The 21,249-nt window shown below is 43.5% G+C and overlaps 1 protein-coding gene across 11 annotated transcripts in view; it reads right to left on the bottom strand.

Moving 5' to 3' along the window:
• Positions 1 to 21,249, bottom strand: part of TAX1BP1 (Tax1 binding protein 1) — an 804,469-nt gene that overhangs the window by 486,608 nt on the left and 296,612 nt on the right. For all 11 annotated transcript variants that reach the window (XM_086941702.1, XM_086941704.1, XM_086941697.1 and 8 more), the window contains exon 8: positions 16,608 to 16,793. In XM_086941702.1, coding sequence (XP_086797828.1) covers positions 16,608 to 16,793 — 186 coding nt within the window. The remainder of the gene's footprint in view (positions 1 to 16,607; positions 16,794 to 21,249) is intronic.

Genomic DNA, 21,249 nt, shown 5'->3' with positions numbered 1-21,249 from the left:
CTATTCTCCACCTCTCTCAGATGGCTACCTCATCCTAAAAGCAATGTATTGGTCACTACTGTCAGTTCTGGGTGGGGAAGGGAGTCTGCCACTGACTCAATTTCTGTTCAGTAGCCACCACTGCAAATCTTGTGCAGTCTCCTTGGATATCTGGACCAGGTCTGAGAGATTTCCCTGATGTTGCGCCCACTGGGACCCTCACATCCCACTGTAGAGCATGCATGAGCCACCTGGCATGTCTCACTAGCAAGAATGCAGAAGGCCATCAGGCCCAGCTGCCTTAGAGTCAGTCTGACAGATCCAAGAACAAGGCGGAAACATCTGGACTATAGTCCAAATGTCCAAGAGTCTCTATTACAGTGGAAAAGGACAGACCTGTACAGTGTTCAGCATAGCTCCAATGAAAGCCAGTGTTTGAGAAGGAGTAATATGTGACTCCAGCACATTGATAGTGAACTTGAGTGAATTCAGGAGGTCTACTGTACTCTGGAGGAGGGTGACGACTACCTGTGGCGAGCCTGCCTGCAGCAGCAAGTCATCAAGGTAGGGGGAAGACTGGAACTCCTGACCTCAGAAGATATGTGTGCTGCAAACCACAGCCATCACTTTCATTAACCCCCGAGGGGCACTGATTTAGCCAAAGAGTAGCACAGCAAATACATTGAAAATGCTCCTGGCCTACTGTGAACCACAAGTAGCGCGAAGATGGACCTGTAGGATGGGGCTATGAAAATAGGTGTCCTGCAGATCCAGCGCTACCTATCAGTTTCCAGAGACAAGCGCAGACAGAACCTGACAGGGTGTAGGCATCTTGAATTTCTCTTTCCCCAGGAACCTACTGAGAAGGCGCAGGTCTAGGAGAGGGCTGAGGCATCCGTTTGTCTTGGGCACCAGAAAATAGCAGGAGTAACTACCATAACCTACTTGCAGCAAAACATGCAGCTGACATAGCCAACCTCATCCTCACTCATGAACCTGAACTGCTAATTCGGACAGAAACATGGATAAACAAATCATCCTCGCCCAGCCTCGACATATTGTTGCCCCCAAACTACAACATCATCAGACTAGACAGAATAGATAGGCCTGGAGGAGGCATCACTTGCATACATCGGTCCAACCTTTCAGTGCACCGCTCCAAGTCACCGGTTCCATCTTCTTGTGAATACTTGTGCCTAGAAATCAAGAACAACAACAAACCAGTGTGTACATTGCACACTTTTTATCACACCCCAGGAATAACCTCACCTTTATTGAACATCTCATGGACATTATTTCTACCAATACGGGACAACAAAATACACAAATATTCCTTGGATACCTCAACCTCCATTGGAAAGACCTCAATGACTCAGCAGTCAATAGCCTCAAATCTTTCCTCTCAGATCTCTACCTCACCCAGATTTGTAGCACCCCCACACATGATAAAGGATCAATTCTAGACTTAATCATCTCCAAAGGGGAAGCCACCCAGCTGGTAACGATCCTTCCCTGTGATTGGTCTGACCATCACAACATCACTTTTCTAATCAATGAAGCAATAAAACTTTTCGGTACTCAACCCCAGAGACCCAAAATCTGGAAGAGAAATCTAAAAAAATGTAGAAGCAGAATAACAAATTCCTGTCCCAACATTCTGTTGCCCCCTGAAGGTCTAACGGATGTACAAGATCCGATTGATCACTACTTCTGTTCCATAAACAAGGTCCTAGACAAAGTTGTAGAACCTCTACAAAAGACTCCAAACCATGGTACGATGGTAGACTTAACAAGGACAGAAGATCCCTGAAGATTAATCGAACGAAGATGGAGGTCAACTCCTTCCACAAGTCACCTCAAGTTGTTCAGAACAACGCGAATCTCCTACTACAGAAAGATTAGACAATCAAAGACAATCTTTTTCAGTAATCAAGTGGACCAAGCCAAAAAACGGCCCAATTTTTTTTTTAACTAATCAAATCACAATCGAAGGACATACCTCAACCCCCCCAATCCAACTCAAATTCCCTACCCAATTACGAAGAATTTACCTCCTTCATGCTGAAGACAGAAAACATAAAAGCAGATCTACTCAATGACTTAGCAACCCATTCTGGCATTCATATGGAAACCCCTTCCCTCACCCCCAGGAACCCTACTCATATGAGCCTCTAAGTTTAACCTCAAAAACAATGCTTCTTGGGTCTCCTTCACCTCATACAGTTAAGATGCGATAGCAAAAATGCTCACTTCTCTGAACCCATCCAACCATTTCACTGACTCCCTTCCCCGCTAGCCATTTAAAAGACTTCATTCCTCGGTCACTGCCTATGTGGACTAAGATTATAAACACATCTCTCCAGCAAGAAATCATACCAGATAACCTTAAATCTGGGCAGGTATCCCCATCCTAAAAAAGCTGACGTCCGATCCGGCGGACCTAAATAACTATCGCCCAATATCGAACATTCCTACTTTGGTCAAACTACTAGAAAAATTTGTTTAAAACACAGCTCTGCAGACACATTGATCATTTCAACCTGCTAGATCAATACCAATCCGGCTTTCGAACTGGGCACAACACTGAAACAGCTATGACCCACATAATTGATGACACTTTAAAAATTCTGGATCAAAATGAAGCCTGTCTGTTAATCATGCTCAACCTATCCTCAGCTTTCGATACAGTCAAGCATGACAACCTACTAAACCTCCTGAAGCACAGAATCAGCTATCCGGGTCAGTCCTAAAATGGTTCACCTCATTCCTGCATAACAGATCACAAAGATTCAAGACTAATCAATCCTTATCTAATCCTGTCCTAGTCACTTTAGGAGTTCCGCAAGGATCTTCCCTCTCTCCTACTATCTTCAATTGATTCATGGAACCAATCACCGACATCTTCCACTCCTCTAATGTTCAATATCACATGTACGCGGACGATACACAAATCTACCTAAAAATCCACTCACCAAAAGACATCAAATTGCTCAACATAACGCTTCAAAAAACTCAGACCTGGTTAGCTGAAAACCATCTGAAACTAAACAACCTCAAAACAGAATTCCTCCTTATAGCTACCCCAATCAATCGACTATCATCAGTGTCTGGCTAAAACACCTCACAGCACTCAACTGCCAACCTCTTATCATTGACTCTGCTAAATCATTGGGAGTTACCCTCGACAAAACCCTTAACATGCAGAAACACATCAGCAGCGCAACAAAAGGAGCAACTTATCAAATGAACATCCTAAGAAAACTCAAACCCTTCCTCCCCGCAAATGACCTCAAACTTGCTGTTCAAACTCTAGTACTACCCAGAATTGAATATGGGAATGCTTCCCTTTGTGAGCTACCAAGATCGACGACAGGCCCCTAAAAGCCTCAATTAACTCAGCTGCCAGACTCATCACTGGCTCCAAAAGTATATGCCATATCTCCCTAGACTTAAGAGCCCTCAATTGGTTACCTTTTGAAGCTGGAGTTCAACTGAAAATTGCATGCATGACACACAAGGCTATTCACCACAATGCTCTGAGCTACCTGGCACAGAAACTCGTACTATCTTGTGGCAATAGATACTCCAGAAGCGCAAATAACTTTCTACTGAAGCCACAACGATTTTCTAAGAAGAAAACTTACAATCGGACCTTCTTGGGGATTGCCCATAGGATTTGGAATGCATTACCCCCTGAAACCAGACGGAATCCCTCCACTCTATCGTTCAAAAAAGAAGCGAAAGCTATTCTCCTGTCCAAGTTCACATGAACTATGTTTACATGCGGTCACTCTTTGTATGATGTGATCGTATCATAACCAATTTTCGTTTCCGTCTATAATTTGAGTTTTATTTGCTATATCTGCTTGTAAAGTGGTCTGATACCCGCAAGGGTCATGTCTGCGCTATATAAAACCTTAAAAATAAATAAATCAAAATTAAATACTTCTTAGGCTGGCACCCTCTCAATGGCTCCTTCGGGCAAAATTGTCTGTTCTTGGCGTAATAAAGAGATGTGGTCCTCAGTCAGCCAATCTGAGGGCAGTGGCAGGGACGAAAACAAGTTACTTACCTGTAACTTTGGTTCCCCAGTATTGGTAACTTTCATAGATTCCCATGCTTTGTATCATTCCTCCGTCGTCGGAATGGGAGCCTCAGTAAATAAAAAATACCATAGCAGTAAGTACAAAAGAGAAAACTAGGCCTAGGCCTCATCTCATTTTGTAGCTTGTCCACCTCAATTTGTAAAAGAGACCAATCAGAACAGCCTCACCCCTTAGAACCTTCCTGAGAGAGCCTTAGAGCCTCAGATTGTTTGTAGCCGTTGTGTAACAGCAACTATCTCAGTAAAAGAGGCTGAGCTTTCCCAGGGGAGGAGGGTGGGCGCATGGGAATCTATGAAAGTTACCAATACTGGGGAACCAAAGTTACAGGTAAGTAACTTGTTTTCTTGCCCCAGTATTGGAACTTTCATAGATTCCCATGCTTTGTATCAGAGTAGCTAGCAGCAAGTCATGAAAGCACATTTTGTTATAGGAACATCCTTACATGTCTACACGGATCTCCTCATAGGAAACAAATTATAAACACATTACCACAGAGAAGAACACATATAAAATCGATACAAAATGTGCAATACAGGAAGGAGGGATTGTAGGCAAAGCTCACCTCTCATTGAAAAAGATTTCTTAGGACTGCTTGACCCACCGCTGCATCTTCCTTCATGGAAGAATCCAAACAGTAGTGCTTCGTGAAGGTGTGGATACTGCTCCACGTAGCTGCTCTACAGATGCCCTTGATATGTACTCCTGAGAATAGAGCCACTGATGAAGCAACAGATGTCGTTGAATGAGCACGAACTCATCTTTCAAGCGGTTTGCCCGCTTCCTGATGACAATACTGAATCGTATTAGAGATCCAACGTTAAATACTGTTCTTTGAAAGCGGAAATCCTTTCCGCGGGCCACTATAAGAGACAAATAGTTGAGAAGACCGTCTGAATGGTTTTGTTCGTTCCAAATAAAATTTCAGACACCTCTGAACATCTAAAGAATGAAAAGACCTCTCCACTGGTGTAGTAGGTCGTGGGAAAAAAGACTTTAAAATCACAGGCTCATTCAAATGGAATTCGGATGGGACCTTCGGGATGAATTTTGGATTTGTCCTTAGACTCAGAGCATTGTTCTTGAACCGAAGAAAGGGTTCCACAACCGTTAGCGCTTGAAGCTCACTAATCCTCCAGGCTGATGTTAAGGCTAATAGGAGAGCCAGCTTCCATGACACAAATTTTAGATCTGCTCTGTGAATGGGCTGAAACGGAGCTCTCATCAGATGAACCAAACCCAGATTAAGCTGCCAGACTGGTGGAGGAGGCCGGACTAGAGGAAAAAACCTGAACAAGCCCTTCAGGAATTGTTTAATAATCCTATCGGACCAAAGCGAAGGTCCTGAAGACGTCCGCCTGAACCTAGAGATGGCTGCTAGATGTACCTTGACCGAAGAATGCGCCAAACCTTACTTTGCCAGAGAAAGAATATATGGTAAAAGCTGATGTGGAGCTAAAGTGCATGGATGAATATTCTGCCTCTGACACCAGAGACAGAGACTCTTCCATTTCGCTCGATAAGTCTTATTCATAATTGGAGCTTGGGCCGAAGACAGAATATCTCTACACTCTTCTGAGATGTTTAAATCTTGGAATTCTCTGTACTCAGGAGCCACGCTGTCAATTGGAGTGAGCTCGGATCTGGATGGAGCACCTGGCCCTGAGACATTGTCAACAGAGACGGAATAGGTTGTAGGTGAATTGGTTTGTCTTGAGACAGTAGGGGGAGTTCCGTGTACCAGAACTGACGGGGCCACGCTGGTGCAATCAAAATCATTCTGCAAGGTTCCGCTTTGAGTTTCCTGATAAGCCACGGGATCAATGGAATTGGAGGAAAGGCATATGATCCCTGGTGATCCCTGCTTGCGTAGAACCGGCATTTGGTGCTTTCTGGGGTCGCAAACAGGTCTATGGTTGGGGTCCCCCAAACTGAAAAGATCTTCTCGAGAATGGTCTGGTCCAATTCCCACTCGTGACTGATCGATCTTTGGCAACTCAACGCATCCGCTGTAGAATTGAGCGAGCTTGCAAGGTGTTCTGCCGTAAGAAAATGTTGTGGAGAATTGCCCAGTTCCAAATTTCCTGAGCTTCTTTTGAAAGAGCCCGGGATTTTGTCCCGCCCTGTTTGTTTATATAGTGCATGGCCGTTGTGTTGTTCGTGCGAACCAGCACTGTGTGATTCTGAATCCTTGGAAGAAAAGCCTGTAGGGCTAAGCGAACAGCTCTTAGTTCTAATAGATTGATGTGGAACTTGCGCTGATCTGGATCCCAATGACCGCTCACCTTCAACTCTTGAAGTACCGCTCCCCTGCCTTCTAGTGGTTAGAACCATGGGTGATGGGGGAAGCGTGAAGGTTGAGCCTTTTGAGATGTTGTCTTTTACCAGCCACCAACTGCTTGCTTTTCTCATTGCGGATATCACCGTGATTTTGTCGTCGAACGATCCTTCCGCCTCGTGCCATTGCTTGTCCAGTTGCTCTTTTAATGGACGCATTCGAAGCCTGCAATGAAGAATCAATGGTATGCAGGATAATATCGATCCAAGGAGTGATTTGTAGAGACGGACCGACAGACTTCCTCTTTTGCAAGAGACGAGCTGACAGAATAAGTTTGTTCTGATGCTACTCCGATGATAAAGCCTTGCAGCGATTTGTGTCCAGAATAGAGACTAGAAATTGTGCCGACCTGGATGGAAGAAGGATCGAATTCTCCTTGTTGAGTTGCAGGCCCAGTTGGTCGAAAAGTTGAATGCAGCTTGAGACCGCTCTGGAAGCTGCCTGGAAAGATGGAGCTTTTATCAGCCAATCGTCTAGGTAGGGAAAAACCTCTAGAGATTGTCTTTTTAGAAACGCCGTAATCAGAGCCAGTACCGATGGTGCAGACCTGAGACCAAAGTGAGTCCCTCTGAACTGAAAATGGCTCTTGCCTACTGTGAAGCGTAGGTATTGCCTGTGAGCTGGGAGGATCGGCACATGGAAGTATGCATCTTCTAAATCCAGCGTTGCCATGTAGTCCCCTGGATTCAGTAGACGTAGAATATCTTGAAGGGTGATCATCCTGAATGATAATTTTATGAGATAGGTGTTGAGCTCCCTTAGATCTAATATTGGACGCCACTTTTCCTTTGTCTTTCGATCCAGGAAGAACCTGGAATAAAAACCTTTCCCCCTCTGGGAGTGAGGTACAGGTTCTATTGCCCCCTTGATGAAAAGTTGATGGGCTTCGAGGTGTAGGAGTTTTAGATATTTCGATTCGTTGGCGCCTGGAGCTCTGGTTGGAGGAAGTTGTTGAAACTCTAAAGTGTGGCCACCCTGAATGATATTCAGAACCCACTGGTTTGATGTAATGCCCTTCCAGCTGCGTAGACAATCAGAAATCCTACCCCCACTGATGTTATCAGAGGGGTAGGAACAGTAAAAAGAGCCAAGAAGCCGCTATTGTCGTTTATAATGGTCCGTACGTTGACACCCTCTTTGTGGCTGACGAGAGAAAGACGCAGATTGACCTTGGCGCTGTGAGCATTGCGGCTTGTAAGATTGAGAGGACAGAGTACGAAGAGTAGCGTTGTTGATTGCCACCTCTGTACGAGGAAAAACCTCTTCATCTCGCACCTCTGAAAGGAGCTTTGCGGTAATTCAAAGACCCCAAGGATCTTGCCGTGTCCGTGTCCTTCTTGATGCCTTGAAGGACATCTACATGCTTTCCAAAAAGCATCTCTCTGTCGTAAGGTAAGTCCAAGATCTTATTTTGGACTTCCTGGCGAAACCAGGTTGCCCGTAGCCAGCCCTGGCGCCTTAAAACTGCTGAACCCGCCAATGCACGGAAAGCTGTTGTTGCGATGTCCATAGCACATCGGGGAAGCAGACAGACTCTTTTAGCTGCGGCCTTCTGAACATGAGGTCGCTGTGTTCACATCACGGAGATATTGCCTTCATAATTGACTGCCATGAGTTAGATATTCTACTCATGACAGAGACATGGACAAGCACGGACTGTGCAGTGGAGGTGGGCTTAGCCTGCCCCTCTGGATATCAAATCAGGCACGTCCCTCGGATTGGTGCTAGAGGGACTGGGCTTAATTTTCAGGGAGTCAATAGATCTATCCCTGATTGACATCAAGACCATTCCTGGTTGTGAACTACTAGCCTTCTCTCTGAATGGGCAGGGGGGCGCTCTATTTACCGGTCTGCTCTGCTATAGACCTCCATCCAGCCCTTTTTCGGCCGTGACAGGGCTGATTGAGCTAATTCTTGATTTATCCACCTCGCACTCAAGGTTAATGGTACTAGGAGATTTCAATCTCTGGTTAGGCGGTTCTGGAGATACAGCGCTCACAGACCTGACCTAGACCTGCCTGAGTATTCAGCTGCAGCAGTTGGTCCTCACCCATACCCATTTAAAGGGCCACATACTGGACCTAGTTTTCGCAGATCCAAAGTACGTAACTGTACGGAACATCCTGCCCCAGTGCTGGACGGACCATGCGCTGGTGCATTTCTCTCTTACGCCCAAGGTGGGGCAGGGGAGAAATAGGAATTCAGGTGGTGTTAAAAGTACCAGACAATGGTCAAACTCGAGTCAGTCCCCTCTACCTTTACTACTCTCAGAGGGTTTCACCTTAGAGGAAAACGTAGACTTGAGCTACGAAAGGCTTAACCAACGGATCGTGTCCTCCCTAGACTCCTTGGCCCCTTTACGGAAAATCAGAAACAGGCCTATTCCGGCTATGCCATGGTTTTCCGAGGAGTTGCTTCAACGTAAACTCCAATGTAAGCGGGCCGAGAGTACTTGGAGAAGGAACTACCTGGACTCCGATCGGGCTCTCTACAAACAGACCCTGTCCATCTATAAAGCACAGATTAAATGTGCGAAGGCCAGGTTTTTTGGAAGAGTCTTTGCGGGTGGCAGTAAACAAATCACAGACCTTGTTTAAGATTGTGAAGGACCTGTCATGCCCTGCTAGTGCGGCTAATGCTATCTCCGCATCTCAGTCTCTGTGCGATTCACTGGCACAGGGTTTTGAGGACAAAATCGCAGCCATTCTGAACAATCTTTGCGCTACATCCAGCGGTAATCCTCAAGGATGTAACGAAACGCATCCCGGGCCTACTATAGAAATAACCCCCAGCTCTGCCAGGTTGGACTGTTTTCCTTCTCCAACCTTTGAGGAATTCTGCTCCTTGGCTCACAGCGTGTCGTCGGGATCACCTCTGGACCCGCTTCCACATAAACACTGGAAGCTGTTCCGGGAAGAATTTTTCCCCCCGCTGTTTGCCATCTGTGATCAGTCCCTGGTTTCAGCACGGGTACCAGACTGCTGGAAATTAGCCGTGGTATCCCCCCTTCTTAAAAAGGACACCTTGGACCCGGCTTGCCCAGCGAATTATCGACCTATCTCCCTGCTCCCGTTTCCAATAAAGATTCTGGAAAAGTGGGTCACAAAACATCTGTCTAAGTACTTGGAGACCGGGTCCTGCTTGGATGAGGTTCAATTCGGGTTTAGACCGGCCCACGGGACGGAATCAGCGCTGGTGACTGTGCTAGACGATCTTAGGACGCGAGCCGACCATGGAAGAGCAGCCTTTTTAGTGCTGCTCGATATGTCGGCCGCGTTCGACACAGTCAGTCATGCAATTCTGATTAAAAGATTAGAGGAAGTAGGGGTGACAGGCCATGCCCTGAAGTGGCTGACATCATACCTTGGAAATCGCCATCAGGTAGTGTCATTGCCACCTTTCAAATCTAACATTAGAAGAGTGGATCAAGGTGTTCCACAAGGGTCGGCCATCAGCCCTATCCTCTTTAACCTGTACCTGCGGCCCCTGGTTGCGTTGATTAGATCTTTCGGCATAGCGGTAACGAATTACGCGGATGACACTCAACTTGTTTTCTCGCTTGAGGGCAAAGAAGCAGTGGCGTTAGACACCTTCCACCGTTGTATGCTCGCAACTGCGGACTGGCTGAATCAGAATTCGCTGCAATTTAACAGCTCTAAGACAGAAGTCTTACACTGCACTACTGATCGCGTCCCTAGACCTCTCCTGCCGGACTTTTGGCCGCCTTCCTTCCAGCGCACGACTGTGTCTGCCACCTCGGTCCGTAACCTGGGAGTGATGTTTGGGTCCAACCTCTAACTGGATGCAGCCGTCAATAAAACAGTGAGCACTTGTATGGGACTGCTTCGCATGCTGAGAAAGGTCCTTCCGATGCTTCCCATGGACAGCAGGCCAGAGGTGGTGAGGAGCATTATTGTAAGTCGCTTGGACTACTGTAATGCTCTATTTCTCGGAGCACCATCCACTCTGATAGGAAAACTGAAACGGGTGCAGAATCTTGCAGCCAAATTAGCGCTTGCTCGTCGCTGCCTTGAATCTTCATCTCCGGCACTAAGGGACCTTCACTGGTTACCGGTCCTTCAGCGGATCGATTTTAAATCGTTATGTATTGTATTCAGGGCCCTTCATGGACAAGGCCCAGTGCCACTACAGAATATGTTCCATTGGTACACTCCGTCCAGATCCCTTCGTTCGGCTTCTGCTTACCTTGCTGTGGTGCCTAAAGTTCTGAGATCGCGGCTGGGCGGACGATCTTTCAGCTTTACGGCTGCCAGGCTATGAAACGCTCTTCCGCTAGGACTGAGAAGCATGAATGATCTCAATTCCTTTAGAAAAATTTAAAAACACATCTCTTTCCTAGGGTTGGATCACTTTAGTTCTTGTAAGTCAGCATGGTGCGAAGCAGGTTCCTTCTAGTCAAAGCGCCAGGATACCCGTTGGGTGACAGACATGCGCTATAAAAGAGTACCAATACATACATACATACATACATACATACAATCTATCACCTCTGAAGAGAACGCTCCCCTTCCATCATTGTCTTCCTGGCTTCCTCTTTCGCTGCATCCGGAAGTTGGTCCACAAACGAGGATAAATCACACCGCATCTGGTGATCATATCTGCCCAGGATAGCAAGAGCATTAGCAGCACGAACCAGGAGGCTGGCCATAGAAGAAAACCTTTTCCCACATTGTCCAGACGCCTCCCTTCCTTGTCTGGCAGTGTTAGTGGTGTCGAAGGATTCTTGGACTTGCTTTGCGCCGCTTGGGAAATGACTGAGTCTGGCTTCGGTTGACATGTCAGACAAGCAGGACTGCCGTCCGGTGCTTTATATTTCTTCTCCAGCCAGGGAAGAACAGGGATAACTGTTGCAGTATTCTGCATCTTTTTAGTGCCTTCCGACCATACATGTTAAATTATCGGAATAGAACGAATAGACTTTCTGTAAGGTTCCTTGAAGTCATAAAGGAAACAGTCTGATTGCACCGTCGTAATTGGAAGGCCAAATCTCTTGTAAGCCCTCTCCATAAGATTATGGAAACCTCCAATGTCAGCTGGAGAGGAGGTTGCAGTATCCGGCGCTGGTGAATCAGGATCCTGGTTGACATCATCGTCCCAGCCTCTATCCTAGTCATTTGAAGGATCAACCTGAAGGTCTCCATCAGAAGAGACATCATCGTCTTGAACAGTCACAATCTCCTGACCACTCTCTCTGGGTTCCGGTCCCAAAACCTGAGTAACCAGAGGCGTCACTGACGCTGCAGGAGTAGTAAGAATGGATGGAGAAGGAGGACGCTCCTGCTGTTCCGCAGTTTGCAAAGGAAACCTCCTCTTGTAGTCTTGTAACATCAATTGCAAGTCTGTAATAAGAGAGGACGGCATTGCTACCATATCCTGCTTTGATTTTTGTGGAGGTCTTTCTTGCTGAACAAACTGGCGCTCCTCAGTATAGTACTCATCAGAGTCCGAACCTTGATATTTCACCTGTAGTTGAGATGGGCTATAAGCATCGCCATAAGGACCATCCTCATCTTCATCAGACTCCTCATCCAGAAGCAAAGTGGGAGGTAAAGGAATTACACGCCGAGGAGATGTCATTTCCGCGGTAATTTGCTGCCTTCTAATAGATATGCGGACCTTTTGAATCATCATCGGCGGACTCGTCGTCGACAGTAACGTCGGTGGAATCGTCGTCAACGGGACCGTCGACGGAGAGATGAATTTCGTCGACGGAGGGTTGGTCGTCGATGGTGGATTGATCGCCGACGGAGTCGTCGACGAGCTCGTCATCATAATCGTGACGTTGTCCTAGTCGTTGTCGTTGACACTATCTTCGTCGTCATTACCGTCGACGTCGAAGATGTAAACACCATCGTCGACGAGCAGGAAACGGGTACTTTAAACGTCGACAAAGATACCAATGCCACCGTCGACGAAGCTGCCGTCGACGGGCCCGTACCGGAAGTAAAGTCCTTTCTGGAAGCCGTCGTCAACGTACCAGCAGTTTGTCGTCGAAGGACGTGATTTTTTTGTCAGATTTTCCGTCCTGAGGGACAGCAGAAGGTTTCTTACCTCCCTTCTCCTTTCCAGATGATGGAGAAGTTACAGATAAACTTTTCTTCACCTTCTTAGCTGTCTGTGTCTCCTCAGTCTGTCCCAGCCTCTCCTTTACACCTCGGTGAGGAGATTTTTATGGGACTAGCCCTTTCAGACCTATCAGAGGTCTTTTGTAAGGCTTTCACAGGGGGCTCCATGGATGCTGAAGGGGATGACCTACCCCTCTTCTTGGATCTTCTGGAGGACGCAGCTGAGGAAGAATCCTCACTGTCAGATGACAAAACCTCCTTACGTGACTTCATTTTCCAGACCCAAGTCAGCAAGCGGCCTTCCCGGTCTCTCAAGGTGTTTGTAGAGAATGTCCTGCAGATCTTACAATCTGTGGCCTTGTGGTCCGGGTACAAGCAGTAGATACAGTCCTCATGCTTGTCCTCCACAAATAGCCTCTTCCTAGAACAAGTAGCACAAGCTCTAAATAAAGCCTTCTTTTCCTTGTCAGACATATTAAAGTTGAAGAAATGGAAAATAATCCAATCTGAAGAGAAATCTGAGCAGAGCTCAGTGGAGGCTCCCTAGCACAATGTGCAGTAGAAAAATATGAGGCTCTGAGGCTCTCTCAGGAGGGTTCTAAGAGATGAGGCTGTTCTGATTGGTTGTTGCAGCATTTTTGGTCTCTTTTACAAAAAGAGGTTGACAAGCTACAAATTGAGATGAGGCCTAGGCCTAGTTTTCTCTTTTGTACTTACTGCTATGGTATTTTTTATTTACCGAGGCTCCCATTCCGACGACGGGGGGAGTGATACAAAGCATGGCAATATATGAAAGTTCCAATACTGGGGCAAGACGGGGTTCCCGTAAAAGGAAAAGTGAACACTTCCAGACAATCTGAATCACCCACTAATCTGAAGTCATGACGTGCAATTGGGGCAGGTGGTGCTTAATCCTGCCACCAACAGAGTGGCTGCGTTGGCGCTAGGACATGCTAAAAAGTCTTGAACTTGTAAAGACATACTCTATAGGTATTTTTCAAGGTATGAGAGACTGAGTGCTATTCGTAATTGCTGCCGCCAGTATTAGTGTAAATCAAAGAAAACAAACGGCCCACCAGAACATAAAACAAGCCCACACATTGTTTAAAAAGTGGTTGATACATTGACCTATCAGACCCACCATTCTACCACTGCAGAGTGACCCATAGGCCAGTCCAACCTTGTATGCACGCTCTTCCCTTAAAAGGGGAAATGTGAAAGGAACAAACAAAATGTTCCATCAAATGCTTCAAAATTCAGCAGAAATCATGGACAAAAAAATGGGTAAACATCAACTTTAGTATTAATGGCGAATTCATATTAGAGAACAATTGTAGCAGAGGTGGGGGAAGGACTGGTTACTTTGTCTTACTGTACAATGTAAAAAGTGAAGCAAAGCTGATTAATACTGTTTGCTGTTGTTGTTGTATAAGCTTTATTCGAGACAATTCTCATAAAAGCACATAAAATCAGAACAGTTACACAAAATACATAATACAGAGTAAAAAATTCATTAAACACAGTGCAGCTCATACAACATTACAGATAAAACAATATATGCCAATACATAAAAATTTATTAATGTATTAAAAGGAATCCCTGATTACCTGCAACCCCCCAAGGACCGTCGTCTTATCGCCCAAGCCCAACCCATGTATTTGGCGACACCCATGACTATCGAATCCTGGTATGTTGTACATAGGATTCTTAGGGCCACTGAACTATCGCGTGTCCCCAAATTTTTGCATACCGGCGAGAGCCATTTCCTCCTCGGATTCACATAGGCTTCACATGAAAAGAGAAAATGGCCTAGGCTCTCCTCGGCATTTTCACAGGCAGGACATAGGCTGTTGGTGGGTCTGTGCCAGCCAGATGTCAATTTCTTAAGCGGGATAGATCCTGACCTTAACTGGAAAACAAGTTTCCTGTCCATTGGTACCGTAATATTGTCCCAATAATTTTCTAAGACAGGTAAAATTTTAGTCTCCAGGAAACGACCAGACATAGAATCTGCCCTGGTGTCATTCAGCATCTTGCCTCCCACCCAATCCCAATATTGCTCTTTGAGGGCTTCTCTGCTTGGGAAGGTAGAGAAGCCCTCAAAGAGCAATATTGGGATTGGGTGGGAGGCAAGATGCTGAATGACACCAGGGCAGATTCTATGTCTGGTCGTTTCCTGGAGACTAAAATTTTACCTGTCTTAGAAAATTATTGGGACAATATACTGTTTGCATGATTGCTAAGTTGTCAACGACAATGTTTCGGTGGGTGTATTGTACAGCATCGGAAAGGAAACATTTAACATTAGATTGCACTTGCAAAGAAAGATTCATACCCACTGTGTTGCAGGATCAGAACCACTGCCAAGCGCAAGACATTTGAGAACCAGAACGGTCTGATCTACAACTCTGCACCCTTTGCATGGTATGCTTTGCTAGAGTTTGTAAATCACTTTTAGAATAAGGGGAAGTGGACAAGGACACAAAAATACACCTTAACATTCCAGAAATATGGAAACTGTGAAAAAGCCATCACGCCTGCCCATGCAGGATACTTATGTGCTGCATTATCTAATGTATTATGGTCCAATTTGCTTATGATCCAATCAGACACCACTGCTGTGGGGACCAGCACATAGTTCATGAGAAAATTTGGGAAGCTTGTTCATCCCTATGTTTTGAGTCCCACCAGACAAAGACCAAGGAGATGCGATAGCTTAGCATCGGCTTCATAGATATAGTTCCAACCACAATTGCGGGACAGACAAGCCACTTTCTTGCTTATTTTCTAAGGACACTGAAGTGTTAGCTGGTGCAAAAGAAATACCTTGATGCCTAGTAAATCTACCTGAGCATCAGAATAATCTCGAGTAGACTGCCTCCGCTGGACTACACTCCTTGCATAAAAAAAAAGTGGGTAGGTGTTCGATCCCATGGTGGTTGAACAACACCTACATGAGTATCCAAGCTGTAAATAAGGCTAACCATAGCCTGTACAGAACACATTTTGTAATTGGCAATGTTTTGAAATATTGATACTGACTGGAAGTGAGTAAACACAATACTATAGATATCTGATGTTTTGATGATGAAATATGAATCCTAGCTGATACAGGAGTTTTAATTAGCCCTGAAGGAGGTTCTGTTGCTGGGAAAGAAATGCATTGACTGGATATATAAAATATGAATAAAAGGAAACCTAACACAAAAGTAAAACTGCGAAGAATTCAATTTTGGAGCCAATGAAGATTGGCTCCAAAATTAAATAGTTCATAGCTTTCCTTTTGAAAATTTTAACTCAAGAGGGTACATACACAATGTATGAGTATTTAGGTGCAACCCAAAATGTTCTTTTAAATAAAAGTTTGTGAGTAGTTATTGAAGGATAACATCAAAACTGAGCCCTCTTGCAGCTGAATTCTGGGATGTGTGCACTAGAGTTAGGAAGACATTAGAGGAGAACAATTTCATTAGTGCGGTTTTAAAGACCACACCTGCAAGTTCATAAATTTATCAGTACGTTGGTGGAAAATGAGACTTGCTGGCCTGGATGCCTTAATTGAACCACACTTTGGTGGTTTGTTTTTTTATCGGACATGGCTAATAGCTGGACCCACAATGATGATTTACTTACTATGCGTCTCCTAATCCATTCTGCTACAAGTTCAATAAAAGGTCTCAAAGGCTGAGCATAGCCGACTGAAGTACTAAAATCGGGTCCTGAATTCTTTGATGTAAGGAGGCTATGATGACTAGGAGACTCTTTATATTGCAGCACACGTATTCAATCTAAGGGAAGCAAAGCCCTGTTTTCCATCTTGTGTCCAGCAATAAGCAATTGTACTGAACTCTGAATGTTGGATTCAATAATAAAACCCTTAAGCAAATGTGGGGTGTCCAAGATAATAAACAATTAAGAGTTGAATACTACTGCAGTACAACATACACACCTTGCTCTCTTTTTACATTAGATAATGCAGGCATTGTTGTAAAAACAGTTGTTACAAACTATGTCACAACCATGTTGCAAGTCATATATAAAAATGCTGTAAAGTATCCAGAAAGCTCATGATGAAAGCAGATGTTGTTATACCTACGTTACCTTGTTTGATGAATTCAGTATTATGTCCCTTTGAAGCTTTTCCTTGTCAGCCATGCACATTTGGAGTCTGCCAACCTCCTCTTTGTAGTGAGTTATCATATTTTCTCTATTAGCATCCATAGTCTTTAGTGTCTGTACCTCTGTGATCAACTTTGTATTTTCGATTTCTGTATTTTTCAAATGAACCTGCAACAATAATCCAAATTGTCAGTAGACAATCAGAATAATTAAACAGCAGGACATAACACTGGATAATCAGTTCTCTTCTAGGTTTAGGAGTAAAATGCATGAGAAAAAACCGAATATGTAGGGAAAGGTACAAGAAAGCATACAGGCCAAATGCAAGCCTTACATGCTACATGAAACACACTCACATAACAAGTGAACCCTGCCACATTACATCAACCCCCACAAAACAATTCACCAACATACACTACCTAATTTAAAGGACTAACACCCACTTGCTATATATACAGACAGTTACACAGTCAACAACTGGTCCCACAGACCCAATAAACTGCCATATTAACGCCACCAAACATGCATACTACTTACATGCTCAACCAATCACCAAATCAAATATACCACCTCACATCCACACTACCAGAAAGCACAAGTTCCCACTCCACAAAACCCTGTCACAACCAGCTCTACAAGTTTAGAAGACAATTGAAAAAATATAAATGACTGGCAAATAGGAGTGTAGTAAAGTAGTATATTTTCTCTCTTCATCATGGGACCTTCATTGAAATTTAAAAAATGCTGAACTGAATAGCAAGTGCATCCTTCAAACGAGGTGGTGCAATAAAAGTCATATAACCATGAGGGCAAAGTCAAATAACTTTTCCCATTGAGTGCCTCTAGTCTAGAAATAGGACCCAAAAGGTCAATCATCTTGCAAGCCTTACTCAAACCTTAGAAAAGTTGTCATGTACAGATTCATAGCTGCCAATGTAGACCCATGTAATGAGTAACGCAGTCAGTCATACCTGGCTTTTCACTGCCTTTTGGAACTTATGCAACATGCAAGATTGGTCGAGGGGCCACACATGGTCTATGATGTCATTTCCAAATAATACAGAAACACAGTTTCCCCTCTCAAATACAGGAACTTGGGTTTACCTTGAAAGGCTTACGTGCCTTTGGATGACACACCAAGGCTGGTACAATTAATGATGTATGTTTATACTGTTTGGAAAGTTAGGTTTGCTCCAAAGTTTGTTAGGACTGTTATCTAAACCGACTCTTCCAGTCTCTCTTTCCTCCCTAACAGAGGTAAAGGAGCATACTCGAATACAAATGAAAAGGAAATTTAAGTAAAAGAAAAACTTCCCAAATATATCAAGTGCATATCAGTCTTTAGTGGACACCAATGGGTGCTCTATTTAACTTAAAATTCTATTTGGGCCTTCTTAAAGAGCGGATTTGAATAAATGTAGTGGTTAACTAAACTGGTAGCAAGAAATGCCACAACCCTTGCTATGAGTTGAGTAAATGTATAGATTCAGGAGGGTGAATGCTCAAATCATAGGTGAGAAATTGCTCTTGGGTAAAACAGAGAAATTACCCTTTAGTTGGCTAAAAACATTTTACAACGGAAAGAAGAAAATGGATTGGAAAAAACCTTGCATGCTGTGAAATCTGATGATTGTAACAAAGATAGTGAAACTGGGGTATCAGATAAAATAACATAATACAATTTTGCCTTGAGTTAAAGAAGATAGTTGTAGACCTCTGTTTGGGCTTCTGAAGCCCAGAATAAACACTATACACTTTAAACAATGCATCTCGAATGGCTGTAGTTTGGGATATCTTTATCTTTAAACAATCATGACCAGAGTTAGTCATACTCTATATAATCTAACTTACTAGCACATTGGAGTGAAAATAGCGCACACAAATTCTGCATGGACCATGAGCCACAAAGGGAAATATTTTTCTGCTCCATTGAGATAACACCTCTACTCGTGCAAAACATGTTTTTGTGATAAAAGGCATGACATTTGTTTTTGTGTTTTTGGTGGGACTCGCAGATGGACAAATCATTTTGTGTTTTATAGACTTTTCTCTAATATCTTGGTCACTGTTCCCTTTGTGAAACAGCCCTTGTTTACAGATGACTTTTCATGAATTACTTATGGATTTCTATTAAAAATATATTGGTTGTAGCTTACAGCCACTTTAACGAAAGTTTGATTTCTCACCATCTGATATCCTACAAAAAGGCAGTATAGAACGTTTTGCAAATTCTCCCCTTGATGGCCAGTCCATTTGCACTTCTCTTCTATCATTACATTTTGGTTTGTCCTAAGGTTTGGATAATGGTGGATCCTGCTAGAGAAAAACCTTTCCTGTGTTTGGGGTACTCAAAGGTGAGAGATTGATATCGCTGAAGTTCCTTCAGAAGCACATCGGTTACACTCTGTGATACTCCTTGGGGCTTTTTAATTTGCTCCTGCCCGGCCTAACATCCTGAAGTATCAAAGGTTTTATTTAAGATCTTTTAAGTTTGAATGCATGAATTACCATTGTTTCTTTAAATGAACTAATTGCAGGTTCATGCACATGGCTTCCTCTTTTATATATGCTGTAAAGAAGCTTAACACCTGGGAGGCAACTTGCTCCATTGTACACTTGACAGCAAGTTCTTTTAAAAGCATGTCTTAAGCTAATAGAGTGTCACTGTAGCTTGATCTGCCTTCAGGGTCAGTGTAGGAGTTGACTTGGGGAGATAGAACAGTTTCCTTCACATTGTGCTTCTGGAGAATCAGCATTTTTAGATAGTTTTTAAAAGCCCTCAACTCTGCTTGATAATACAGAGTCCACCTTTGCGTTCATTGTTATTGCCAAATGAGCGGATGTACCTATACAAAAAGAAAGGCAAACTTTCAACCAATTCCCTTCATTACAATTCTTAGCCTATTGAAAGTGAACAGGTACTGGAGGACATAAAGCTAAGCCTGCACATATGTGAAGGAGCTGACTTTGTTCAGTGGTTTGTATTTTAAGTATTTTACTGTTTATTTTTGCACTTTTGATTAGGATACCCTATGCCATTTTCGTAACTTTTTTCTTATTGAACGTTATATAGTTATTATTACAATTTCTGTTTCGGCGAGAGTCAGAAGATGCTGCATTGAACTCTATTCGTTAGGTCAGGTTAATCTCCATGTACAAGCATTGCAATTTTAAAGTTTGTTTTTGAGAAATCCCAAGGAGCAGTAGTCAGTATTTCTAGCCGGAGACTCCGGTAAATGCTGGGAAGCGCTGAAAGGCATCCTTGTTTCACACCAGTCTTTGTCTTAGCTTTCTACATCAACTGTTCATGAGTGCTATATCCTGCTTCAATGGCTGAATTCCTGGATGCACTTTGTAAGATGAAAAGTAATTTTGACTAAGATTTTTCTTGATTTCACTGTATACAGTAGTTTTGTTCTAGATGTTATTGTATACAGTAGTTTTGGTATGAAACATTGCAAAATGGAGGCTCCAATTACTTTTGTGCATCTTTTCAGAAAATCTTTGTAGAAATCTATGTAAATGTCTATATACATATTTTGCCCTTTGCATCAAACAAACATTTGGTAAGTTTTAGCTTTGAACAAGCATGTTTTCATTTTCATAAATGGTAATGGTAATGCTTTTTTGCCCTGATGTATGGTAGGATTGGTAGTAAAATGACACCAAGAATAGCTGGTAAAGTGCTGGATCCCACCACTTAACATGCGAGTGATACGGACACTAGTAGCACCAATGGGCAGTCATGTGGGAAGTCCTCAAACGAAAAGCCATCCAAGGGTTTGGGAAATCATTCAGCACCAGATCATTAAAACCACATCTGAAAGAACTCATTAACAATATCACATAAGCAGTGTGGTACGATAAGATAATATCTTTCTGTGGTGGTAAATCTCGAATTGCCTTTGATATTTTGAGTGAAGGTGCCTTTTTAATGCTGGATGGCCGATGATTTGGAGCGGTAGTAAAGTAAGCAAGAAATTCCAAATTACCCTTTCCGAATGGGATTCCTGTTGTATTAATGAAACTAAATCCTATCTTTTGAAGGCAACAGCTTTTGGCGACAAACTTTAAAAAAAGCCTTTTTATTAGAGCAGGAAGATTTAACTGAAGCAAAAAAGGATTGATACAAACCAGTTTTCTCAAGGACATGTCAACCACAGACAGTTTTATTTTCTATGTATCTATTCCATGTCTGCCCTTCAGAAGCTGCACTGTTTTGTTGACTAGAGAGAGAGGCTGGCACATGTGTAGGCACATCTATACTGTGGAAGATATTAATAAAACTGGTCCTAGATTTGTTATTCTTAGGATTAATATGCGGTTTCACTCAGAAATCTGGATTTAGATGAATGGATGGAGAGACTTGCATTTAAGAATCACACATCTGTATTTTAGCATATGTAGATTGCCTAAATGTATTACATCAGATACCCATTTGGCTGCAGAGACTGCTACACACTTGATGTCAGTATAATGACAATCGACTACTTTTGAAAGTCTTTGAAGCAAAGATAGCTACTATATTGTTAATTTGCCTTTGCACAAAATGTTGCTAAACATTTTATTATGTGTACTGCAACAGAGTACAGAAATTACTGTTCAGCAATCTTTTCAATCCCTC

This window comes from Lissotriton vulgaris, chromosome 10 (assembly GCF_964263255.1).
Source record: "Lissotriton vulgaris chromosome 10, aLisVul1.2, whole genome shotgun sequence".
NCBI lineage: Eukaryota > Metazoa > Chordata > Amphibia > Caudata > Salamandridae > Lissotriton > Lissotriton vulgaris.
The sequence above is the reverse complement of the archived record's forward strand: the minus strand, read 5'-3'. Positions and strand labels throughout refer to the sequence as shown.